We start from the raw sequence: 11,828 nt of genomic DNA, 5'->3' as shown, positions 1-11,828 counted from the left end.
GTAAATACCGAACGGACGACTACTAGCTGAAGCCTGTGCATAGCAATCAATACGGCGTGCCACTACTAGTAACCCTGTTACATCTAACTGTAACTAAAGTGTAAGTTAGGGATTTTAGCGTTACCGGTATAAATGGAATGTGTTGGTAGTTTACGTGGCGTGTCAGTCTCTGTGATGTTTCTGTGGTAGACACTGTTGTGCACTTAAGTTCCGCTTCTACCAATTGACCAATTAGGCTTTGAACTTAAAACGCTAGAGCTTATTTTTATCGGCTATTTAGAAACGATCTTTCATTTGCATCAGGGGCGGAAATATCTTTGCTTTTGGGTTAACACAGAGCAGACTCATCTGCTGCGCACGTCACCATGTAGCCGCAACGACCGTGGCAGTATTAGAGCTAACCAGAGTGTTTCCCATAACCACCCGCCAGAGCACACTATATATACGACAAGTTGCCCCTGCACCCTAGTAAACCCTGGCAATGTGTAGGACACGAGTCAGAATCCCTGTGTTCACTTACCTGACAAGAACTGACAAAGCCCTATCTCTCTGGGGTTCGGTTGGTTTCATATTTGCGAAGCGGCACCTGGAATCGAATCGGTTAACACAGTGTTGCGAAACGTGCGTGTGCCGCCATGTTCTCGTGCAGTTATTATATCGCAGTAGAGTGCCATCGTGTTTGACCATCCTATTTTTTATGCTAGTTTCCAGCCATTTCTGGGTATTTCAGCGCTCGGTACGGATTACCCGTCGTCCCCTCCAATGCGAGCTCATTCGTCCTTGGCCAAGCCTTTTCTGGTGTCCTCTTCGTTTCATATGACCGGTTAGAAAATGCTTTCCGATCAGCTACTATATCAGCACCACGACATATTCGCTTAGTCCAGTAGTGGGCCTTATATTGCATATGGCAACAGTAGCGCTATGCAGAACCGCTAAATAAAGGTAAAATAGAATATACTTTTGCTTGACAATTGCTTTTCTCGATACACGTTTCGTTTTATAATTTACTGTTGTTGTTACTTGGTTGACTTCGTCAGACCACTTTCGTATCTTCGTCTTTTCTGTTCCCGTTAAAGGTAAAGGAATTAGACCGAAAAGGTAATGAAATGCGCGAGAAGGAAGAAGTAACCAGCAATCCCCATATTCTGCTCTTACACAAGCAACAATTCGACAAAACGCAAACCAACCTGTCGCGACACAACTTTGGTCGCGCCGACGTTCGAGACGGTGCGATTTGCATGGCGGTTCCGGCCCCCGTCCCAGTCGGGCGTTCAAAATCGTACCGTTCACGAAAAAAAAAGACACCATTTACGAAAATCAGCATTCACTTAATCGTATCATACCCTTTTCATGGAACTAATCGCATACAGGATCAAGCTTTGGTCCTCTCTCTTCATTCCGCTCAGATGCTAGTCTCGAATATTCTGAAGCACGTTGGTAAAGCACGCGCAAGCAAACGAGAAATTAATTAGAATAAAGTTTTTGTTTCTCAGAGACATCCTTCAAAGGGACATAGCGAACCATACACCCAGTACGAGCAAGTAGCCAGTGTTGACGTTCTATTTCAACCTATAATAATAATAGCCCCTGTTTGTGTAACTGCTAACAATGCAATAATGTCAGCATACACATGAGAATAAACTCTTGTTCACTGATAGACGCACAACGCTGCCCAAATAACTCGGCACAAACCCGCTCCAATTATGTGTATCTGCACACGGTATCCTGTAGCCGGCAGCGATTCCTATTGACATGGTTGACCGCTATTCGAATAATTCGCTACCGCTTGTCCGGAGACTTCTTATTCTGCGAGCTACCTAAAACAACGATAGGCTGACTGACCTTAGTAGTTGTCTCGGCTCAAGCTCGCAGCGCATAACATTTCGGCTTTATAAGCTAGAACAGGAGCGACTTCAGAATACGGCCGCGTACACGTACATAGACACATACACGTGCATATACACTCTGATCACAATAGCACAACGGCGAACAGCACCGGCAGAGTCCCGCCATCCACTAACCAATCTTCACCTTCTCAGTCGAAGGATCGGCGCACCTCAGTGTAACGCAACGCAGCGTCAAACTAGCGTCATCCATCCGTCTCCAATCCCCGCCACGGCAAAACGTAGCTAAACGCTTCTATGTCCAACGGCCGACTCTTGGGCTCGGTAGCCAGGCGATGATAGCGACGGCAGGCGCAGAAACTCTGCTCGCATTTGCTCTCTTTCCCGCAATGGTGGCTTTCTATAAGACGATGTTCGAGAGAAAGGCAGCGACCAACCATCCAGCTCGTGGGTCTCCTATGCGAAGTGCGCCAACGCTAGCAGCGTTTCCACAGATGCAGAAAGAATTACTGCTATAAACATCAGCATAACCACAGAGGAACTACAGCGCGCCAAGGCATTGCGTGACTCTTGACTCTTTTGCGGAGTGAATCCTCCCTGTGCAATGCAGCGATGTGTAGATGATGGAAGGGCAAGCCGACCAAGGGAAGGGCACAGTTGTCGACGGTCACAACTGCAAGTATTTAGGCCCAGATGCCCTCTGCTGTCTACTCAGGCTGCTATCTCCAGCGTCGTCGTGGCTATGCAATAATGCAACATTTCGTTGCGTTGCGACTACCACTTACGCCCTTGTTATGACATATCCCCTGTATTTGCGATTGTCTCAGCTGTTATTGTTGGTGTTAGCCAGCTGATGCTTCGACTGCGCTAGCTCTCAAGGAAAGATAGGCTCGTAGCAGCGGCAAGCGGCTTCGTGAGGGGCCTCAGCCCTTATCCGGCACAGTGGCTGTCCTCTCGACGAGCCTGCTGCTGCACCGTGGCCATCACAACCAGCAGCATCACCACGGCGGGTTTCGGAGCGGCGGCGGCAGCAGTAGCAGCGCCAGCGACGGCAGCCGATGGAAAGAGCATTCACTGAACTCAACCAGTGGGCCGAAATGTTGCTTATAGTGGAATTGATGGCATACTCGTTTGAGAAAGGGAGGCCTGGGTCTCCCTCAATCGGGCGGCAGGCGAGTCGTTCTATCAGGGACACGGCGGCATATCTGGGCCTGTCACCAGCCAGACAGGCTAAACTGAAAAAACATCGTAGTAGTCGCGCAGTTGCTCAGACGAGAGGACAAGGAGAGTTGCGTTCAGACGTAGACCTGTAGAATGGGAACTGGATAGGACCGGATGCCATTGTCGTACGTCGCATAGTGAAGCCAGCAGAGAGGCATGGCCGAAGACAAACGCAGGCGGATAGCCGGTGAAGCATATCTGAATCAACGATATCAAGTATATATAGATATACAGGGTGAAAAGAAGTTACTTGATAGTTCTGTTACTTGATAGTTCTGTTACTTGATAGTTCTGTTACTTGATAGTTCTGTTACTTGATAGTTCTAGGTCTTCATTTTATATCTGCGAAGATTATTGTAGGAAAAAGGCAGATTCGTTTCTATTTATGATTAGTAAATGTGTACGCGACAGGCTAAACTGTGTAAAATGGGCACAGCAATAGATCATACTCGTATAACGTAAACCTAATAATGCAGATAACATAGAGGTGATTGCTCTACGGCTAAAAAGAATTTACTAATATACGGGTGATTGCTCTACGGCTAAAAAGAATCTACTAATATACGGCTAAAAAAGAATCTACTAATATTACTTAAAAATTCTGATTGACCTGTAAAGGGCATAGCGAAATTAACGTTCTTACTGGTTGACCTGTAAAGGGCATAGCGAAATTAATGTTTTTAGCCTTTACGTCCAAAACGTTTATTTGCCAACAGCGTCGCAATACCTTGTTACAGGCGATGAATGCTACGAATTTCGACGCTCTTCAATGTTCAGCAATCTTCGCATATCAGCAGGAAGATCACAGAGTCGAAATAAATTCGCATGTTTTGTGAGCAAAAAGAAGAAGTTTTGATGGCAATTTGTAATTGCTTGCCATGCCCATTTTTCCTCTTGCTCACGGCTGGATGTCCTACAACGTCGACAAGACATTTGCTCAATCTATACGCTCGTTCGTATTGATTCGTCGGAATCGTAAAAAATATGTCAAATTCTGGCTCTGTAGTTATGTTACCTGTTCGGCAGGAATTAGCAATTTTGGAAAATTAATGCAGGCTGAGAATATAACCCGGTGCACGTACACCGATCGAGACCTGGTTAGTACGTAGTTTTAGAAATGCCAATAAGCTGCGTATCGTTCATTGCCTTTTAATTATCTTTTAGCACCTTTGTTTTTTCAGGTTTTCAGGTTGGTTGTTTCTGAATCTCTTCAAAGTATAAATAAGAATAAAGTATTGTTAAAAAGTTTAACTTAAATTTTTAGCAATAGCCTTTAAAAAAAAACTTAAAAATTTAGTTTTTTTGTTTCACGTAATATCGTTATAACGTTGTTGGAAATTTTTTTCAAGACGAGGGAAAATTTATGTAGAATAGACAATAGTATACTATTGTCTATTCTAGATATATTTCACTACAAAAAGAGTCAATAAAAAGGTCTATTACAAACGAGAGACTTTCTCTAATATTGTAAATATAGAATTGTTTACAACGTTAATTAATAACCACCTAAAGAAGCCGATCACAAAGGTTACCGATAATGCCTATTTTCACATATATATTTCACGTAACAACAATCTGCCAGCGCCTCATAATACAGAAAAAACTCTACCCTCGAATACAGCTATTTTGACCCAGTTTTGTTTCGATGTAATCTTTTTTTTTTGTAAACTTACTCGGCAGCTCAACTTTTGACCCATCCAAATGCCCATTCTTGTTATTCATCGCCCTCAGTAAAAACTTTATGTCAGAATTTTCGCTTATACCATAGAGCGTGGATATTGTATAGTATTATGGAGTTTTAATACTGATGTGAGATTATTGATACCCTAACGTTAGAGTCATGGCTCCAACTGGTGTGTAAACGGTTTGCAGGCAATAAATAGTCTGTTTTTTAAATCCCGTACTTGCAGAAATCGAACGATATAAAACATAGACGAACGACACAGGCGTGATAAGTGCGACACGTTAAAAGTACCTCCTATACCCTTATATATGCAATATCCCATTGAATCAATGAAGGAGCTCTAGACATCCGTGTTGCAAAAACACCTCTCACCTCATCGGGCAACAAAACGATCTTCATTAGACTGCTCCTCTTGGCAGCGGCTAGTACGATTATTTGGAACGCTCCGACGTTTGCTTTTCTTTTAATTAATGATTGTAAGATCGTACAAGTAATAGTATTGCGTTATATGCTAGTGTTGCCATTGCTATATCCCCGACTAAACCTTGAAAGCAAGACAAAATAACCTGATGCATGCGTCCGGCCGTAAACATAAAACCAATCCTAAATTTTCAATGAGTATATTTGTAGTTGATACACACTTGATAGCTTTGCTAATTTACACAGGTGGAAACACTTATTATTTAACTTTTTCAATTTCTTTTATTCTAATAATAAAATCTAACTCCATAGTTTCTGAACAAACAAGTTTTTGCAGAGCTAAAGGCTCAACTAGAATTTTATTAGTGAATATGTGCTGCCCTGGCAACAACTGGGGCCCGGCTTAGGCCATCAATTGAATTAGGCTACTGTTACGTTGATAACGCTGGTAGCACATAGTTGAACCTGGCGGAGGACGCTTTTCTATAGAGCATATGGATTATTGTACGTCTTTTACTGCATCTTTTCTCGAATGCCATTGAATATAGTGCGAGGCAATATTTCTTTATGGCTAGATCCTACTACGGTCACTCCCGCAGTTCAGTTTACATTGTATCAGAACACGGATTAATAAGTGAAGCAATACAAGATACAGAATTTTGGAAAAAATGTTGGTTTTTTTGCATAACAAAGTTTATATTGACCTGAATGAACATGGCTAACCTTGTCCCTGATCAAAATTATGGCAGTTGTCGTTTTGCCGTTCCCGGATTTATACTACGAATCTGTTAGCTTAAACCTTTGAACTCATCGTGGATCCCTCGAATAAGAATTACCCAAGCCTGTACAGACCTTAATTTGTCTGTTTTACTAGGCGCTCGCTAACGTCTCTAAGATAAAATATTTAAAACGTTCATATTTTATAAATACCATTGACTCGTACTGCTACATTTAGTCTAAATATAGCAAACCTTAATACAAGACGTATAACACCAAGCTCCTCTTAATAGATCGAATAGTCCTAGTTATAATTCTACTAATTCTATTCCAGATACATACACGAGGCACTAGCTTTAAACTAAGAATAGATGGTTTTCATCTTTCTGATGTGCGAAAGCCATAACGTTTGGGTTGTTATTATTCGATGAAAATTTTAGTTGTATGGATCTAGTTTGTCGAGAGAGCCCTCCACTTCATTCAGTATCACTCCGCCGGAAGAACAGTGCAGCTACGCAAGTCTAGAAATATATATTTGCTTTGTCTATCTATAGGGAGATGATTGTAAAAAATTAAACGTGCTTTTTCGAATGTCTTGTGATTTAAACGGAGTTTAAAACCGTATTTTAACAAGTGTAGCAAAATGATTAATAATTACATAGTCGGTCTTTGTCTATGAAGCCGCTTCGTGGTTTCAAGCCAAGATGGCAAATTTTATTGTCGGAAAATTAACCCTAGTTCGCAGACTAGCTGTTCATATGGAGTTGTTTGGCACATACAATCGTTATTTTTGTTGTTGTTAAAAGAGGCTTATAAAGTCGCCAATAAACGGTTTATGACCACTGATTAGATTGTTAACGAATGATAAAAAAAAACAGCACAAGATATTATTGTGTAAGAAAAAGACGAATCTTGAAATATTAGAGTTTGTTGGTCCGTAGATTCCTAGAGGGTATTCAGCTTGCTTAGCTCGAACACATATAACAGCTACAATTCTTGTAATTGTCATCAGAGGACATTTGGTTGCAGTCTGTGTTGAGACAATGGATGCTCGATTAGAACGGGCAAAGCCTACTTGCTGTAAGGCTGTGTTTTGGGCATTATTCTGAATTAACCCGACTCTTCATTTAACACTTCGATCGCTGATGTTGGTACTTAACATAACCTATTGGTTCATCCCACGAATCTACAAACAATTTGTTTCTATAAATAACCCCCTAAACAAATTATAGCATGTAGATACAGATAATGCGATACTTACCACAGTCAAGTCAGAACTGATGAAACGGTAAATTGGAAAGAGCAATTAATAGGCGTTGAACAAGTGACTCAAACTTCACTGTTACTACTATAAAACTACTTAGAAATACAAGAGAGCTTGCTCGCATGTCTTATGTATTGTTCACGTTAGACTGGCGTAACTCTGAAGGAAATTGGAATAAGGGTGACAATCTTAGCCCAGTCATCAGATCGTCTTCATTAGGCGCCGTTGTGCGTAAGAAATCTTTCTGCCTTGCGGAAACACTCGGAGACAATCATTTTGTTAAAGCATGCTTCTAGGATACGTTCCACCTGACAATGAGATTGTATTGTGTATAGTTATTCATACATAGGTATTTATATTGCGGCTGATTGCTACCGAGGCTGATAATATATTTGTCCAGTCATCGACATGGAGATGGTCAAAACTTCAACTAGATAAACTTAGTTTGGTGTTAGGAACACTTGTAATCTTCATTTGGGGTTAAACACCGACTTTTTAGGTCAATGCCATCTAAGGCAGTACTAGATGTAAAAGTTGAAATATTTAGCTAGGTTATATATAGCTATATATGAATATACGGTTTCTAAGTGCATAAAAACGTGCATGGTGATCTGCCTGCTGTCTCCCTCATTCATGAGGTCCCGTGGCTGCAGGCGGTTAGTTAAAGGACATTGTAATACTGCTGCTGAGGGGCAGAATCGACGATATCTTATAAATTAAGTTAAAAAAAAATAGCGACAGGCAACGAGATTGTAATGATAAGCTGAGATGAGGATGTCTGTCGAGCTGTTAAATGGTTTAATGGGAATAGCAGTAGCTCGCGAAACGCTCCGACGCGACCACAACGACAAATCCGTGACAGTGATAAGTGTGACAGTGATAGGATAGTGTCCTTAGTAAAACACACTCATGAATCTTGATCGCATGAGCCGATATCACAGCAAATGTGCTGACGATGGATAGACGCGCATGCGACCTCTTTGGTGCTAAGGGTAAATTAATAGGGTGGAGAAAAAACAAAAATATATAATGAAATAATTGGAAGTGAAGTCGAATAGATAGCTCTGGATGGCTTGGCGAAAAAGATTATAGGAAAGGTATTGGGCCGTTGAAACACTGGGAAAGGAACGGCCATTTACCTGAAATATTATAACGATATTAAAGAAATAATAAATAAAAAATATTTTTAAAGGTATTTTTTTTACTGTCTCTGTCTTCTCTGTCTTATATTGTAATCTGCTAATTTAATTAAATTACTGATTCGTTTTTATTTCAGGTAGACAAAACTCTTACTTTGCACTAACGGCATAATAGATATAATGTTGCCTGGGCGGAAGCAACGTTTCTTTATCTCTTGATTCTATTTCGCTTGATCACTATAAGCAACAGATATTATTTTCATTTACCTATGACTATTTCAGGTTGTTCTGACATTACCCAAAGGTTAATCCATCTGAAAGTGGCTAGCTTATACGAAATACTACTGCGTAATATTTATCGCAATTGTTAAGGTATCGAAACTTGTCTTTATCACCTTGGCAGCAGCTAGTAAACACAGAGGGGCTTACGCGGTGCACGGAAGTTCAGACATAAAAATAAATTATGTCTTATATGCAGTAAATATATGAGATCGGCCTTATTCGTGTCCCTGACGAAGTCGAGGGTCACCTCTCCGATTTCCGTGCACATTGTCGTTTAGGCGCCAAGCTGCTTTCCCTATTAGACGAAAAGAAAATAAAGCAGAGCCGATAAAGTAAAGCGTTTCATTGCTTTTGTATACACACGGAAAAACGTATATATACGGATGAACTTTTAATTTAAAGTGCGTGAGGCTCTCTCATACGGATAAAAACAAATTTATTAATAGTTTGATCTGGCCATTAGCCACCGCCGGGCCTCCGTATGAAAACTGACATGTGAGAAACACCATACGATTGTTGCCAACGGGATAGTATCAACCGTTAATCGCGATGACGTTTTGCTCATTATTTACCGGCCGAAGATTGTATATTGCTCGATTTCAATATCTTTTTCAATTCAATTCTTCTCCTAGTAATGCCGTGTGGCAGGCTGCGTGGCCAGTAGCCTTTAATCGGAAATCATCCGCCTGGCGGATTACCTACTCAAACCTGGCATATTGGAGGCACTTTTCGAGAGTTATGAGACCCCAGACAGATTCAGAAAGCCAGACACTAACCACAAATGACGACAAAAGAGCCTGCGCAAAGGGCATCCGATATAGACCTACTCTGCGCCTCTGCGTACCGAGGTCCGTCGCTTCGCTGTCTAAGGGGCTCGATTTGGCCGACATCCTCCGCAGAAATCTTGTTGAGACTGTTGTTATAACCGGAAATCTACTTGTCTACCAAGTAATGCTCAGGACCACCCGTGTAGAGTTTCGAGCAAACCCTGCACGATGACCTTTGCTCTAAGGGCTTCAATAGGAAGTGGCTTGCATTCGTTTGAACGATGTGTCTATCTGTTTTGGCTGAGCATAAATTGATGAGGTTTTAATGGAGATCATTTTGCAGGCTAGCGAATTGTCAAGACGAAAGAAGTGGTAAAAACATTAATAATGAAAGTAAAAATACAAGTTATATCGCCAATTCAACCTTAATTAGCGAGTCGTATGTTGGCAATACATGATATGAGGATAGAGAGGTATGATAATGATATTAAGCTAGGGCAAGCCATACAGCACCTGAATAGAAAGCTTATAAGAGGATGGTGCCGAATAGATACCAATTAGAATTTAATGCATCTAGGTATTACTGGTGTGCTGTTCATAGCGACATATACCCCGGTTTCATACGTAAAGGACGATTACCTATATATATATATATAAAGAATTTTTAAGATTTTTAAATTTAAAACCTATTGAGGATCTCCAAGTCTGCCCCGTGGAAAGCTCCTTTGAATATTTATAATATGAAGCATCCACTTTGGGCAAAAAAGGCAGTCTCTTATGTTGGTGAAACTTTGTCCAGTGCAAGGGTTAGATAAGTTTATTGTCTTTCAACTTGCGAAAACAACAATATTGTAAGTTTGTTTCTGACGATCAAAAACAGCCAACCAAGTTTGTCCCAGTTTTAGGTTCTGTGCCCTAGATGGACAAAAGTCTTTTGGTGCTTTAAGGGTTTTTATTTAACATACATATTTCATTTTTTGAAAGGCATTATTCTAGTTTTTTTTGTTACTAAATCGATTATTAATATACATAGGTTGACTGAGACGCTTCTTCTATTGTCCTCGGACTGCAATTAGCATTGAACGGCGCATCTTCAATGATAAGTAATTTACAAACGAGGTTCAGAGAAGCAAAAACAAGTTTGCTCTACTTATCAATGTTTATGTCACATAAATTTTAAGCCTATTTTACTATACCATAATCATTAACTGTACATTAAATTTATCATAGTAAGCGTATAAAAATCAAGCCAAAATGAACAATAGCATCGTACACATGAAACCAGCGGGCGTTGCACATTAAGACATCATTAAGATGTCTGCAGTTACAATGATCGTTGCATAAATCTAAATTATATCATATATTCAATGGAGATTTATCAACGCTCACAGACTGACAGAGCGCGTACCCCAGCCTAAGATCAAAGTTGGCTTTCACCTACTTGGCTACACTATAAATTTAGGATCAAGCACCTCCGACATTGACGATGACGCACGCAACCTGTCATCTAAAAACGATCGCAGGCGTCGTTATAAAAATCGTGCTTGTATTCATCCTTGACTGCTACTCAATATTAGTTCCTTGTAAACATATCGTCATCGACACACGTATCAAACCACCTCAACTCTCAAGAGCTCTAATATACTTTATATGATAATGATTTTAAATAATAATAATGAACACTAAAAACAATATATATATATATATATATAGTATAACTTTTTCCTTAAATAACCCTAGCGTCTGGAAAGGCAGAAGCAGCAGTAGCAGAGTATCTGTTTCCTGTATGCGCCGTATCGTACGTATATTGTAAGTCCATTGGCGGTAGGTTCTTCTAGCACGCCTTCATGTGCCGATATTACAGTTTTAATGTCTCTAGGTAACATCAAACGCGTACAGATTAAAATGCTATGAAATGATAAGAGATCTACACGCAATATTCCATCACTTATATGAGTGGACACTGAGATAACAATAACCGCGCACAATCCACAGTACATAAAATAATTAAATTTGTCGTTTAACATCAGGCAGTTATGCCACCAACCTGAATTTCATCGTCACTAGAAATTTTTCATATTTATTCATCTCCTATCAGCCAGAAGAAGGTGTTGCACACAATGCTTCGAATCGGCGTGTTTATTACGGTTGATAAAATGAAGGACGCTGTAAGGTAGGTAGATTAACTCCTGAGAAAAATTAAAAATAGTAGATAAAGCCTTACAACATCGGCAAAAGGCTCGCAGGCGAAGGTGCGACCACAGCAAATCCTAGCCGCGCGTAAGTTTCGAGAAGAGGAATTGGCGACAATTTGTCTACTAAAAAAATTACACAGAATATAAGAAATCAGAGGCTACGTCAAAATTGGCGTTAATTAAGATAGTTAAGAAAATGCATAAGCTATGTGGTCGAGGTTCTATTGGAAAAGCTGTTTCATATTCATCCGATTTGGAAGCTTCTTATTTTTCCAGTGAAATTTAATTTTTTTCT

The 11,828-nt window shown here is 40.4% G+C and overlaps 1 protein-coding gene and 1 long non-coding RNA gene across 14 annotated transcripts in view; one reads left to right on the top strand and one right to left on the bottom strand.

The window, feature by feature from the left end:
* The window catches only part of PGAP3 (Per1-like protein PGAP3), a 17,349-nt gene extending 15,155 nt beyond the window's left edge, over positions 1 to 2,194 (bottom strand). Inside the window, exons 1-3 of one of the 13 annotated variants that reach the window (XM_086980907.1) lie at positions 2,032 to 2,168; positions 1,188 to 1,201; positions 521 to 586 (exon numbers count right to left, since the gene is read on the bottom strand). In XM_086980907.1, the coding sequence (XP_086837033.1) occupies positions 521 to 586; positions 1,188 to 1,201; positions 2,032 to 2,097 (146 nt within the window). In that variant the 5' untranslated portion in view covers positions 2,098 to 2,168. Of the gene's footprint in view, positions 1 to 520; positions 662 to 1,187; positions 1,329 to 1,842; positions 1,984 to 2,021 lie in introns of those variants that run through there. The other 12 variants (XM_022790214.2, XM_022790209.2, XM_022790213.2 and 9 more) reach the window with 12 other exon arrangements.
* Positions 2,195 to 2,993: 799 nt separating this feature from the next.
* On the top strand, positions 2,994 to 5,367 carry LOC147757821 (uncharacterized). Its single transcript, XR_015321804.1, has 2 exons — positions 2,994 to 3,281; positions 3,803 to 5,367. It is a non-coding gene; the product is annotated as an uncharacterized LOC147757821 (long non-coding RNA).
* Positions 5,368 to 11,828: the final 6,461 nt, after the last annotated feature.

The sequence above is a fragment of the Varroa destructor genome, unplaced genomic scaffold, assembly GCF_002443255.2.
Source record: "Varroa destructor unplaced genomic scaffold, Vdes_3.0 BEIS01000002.1, whole genome shotgun sequence".
NCBI lineage: Eukaryota > Metazoa > Arthropoda > Arachnida > Mesostigmata > Varroidae > Varroa > Varroa destructor.
The sequence above is the reverse complement of the archived record's forward strand: the minus strand, read 5'-3'. Positions and strand labels throughout refer to the sequence as shown.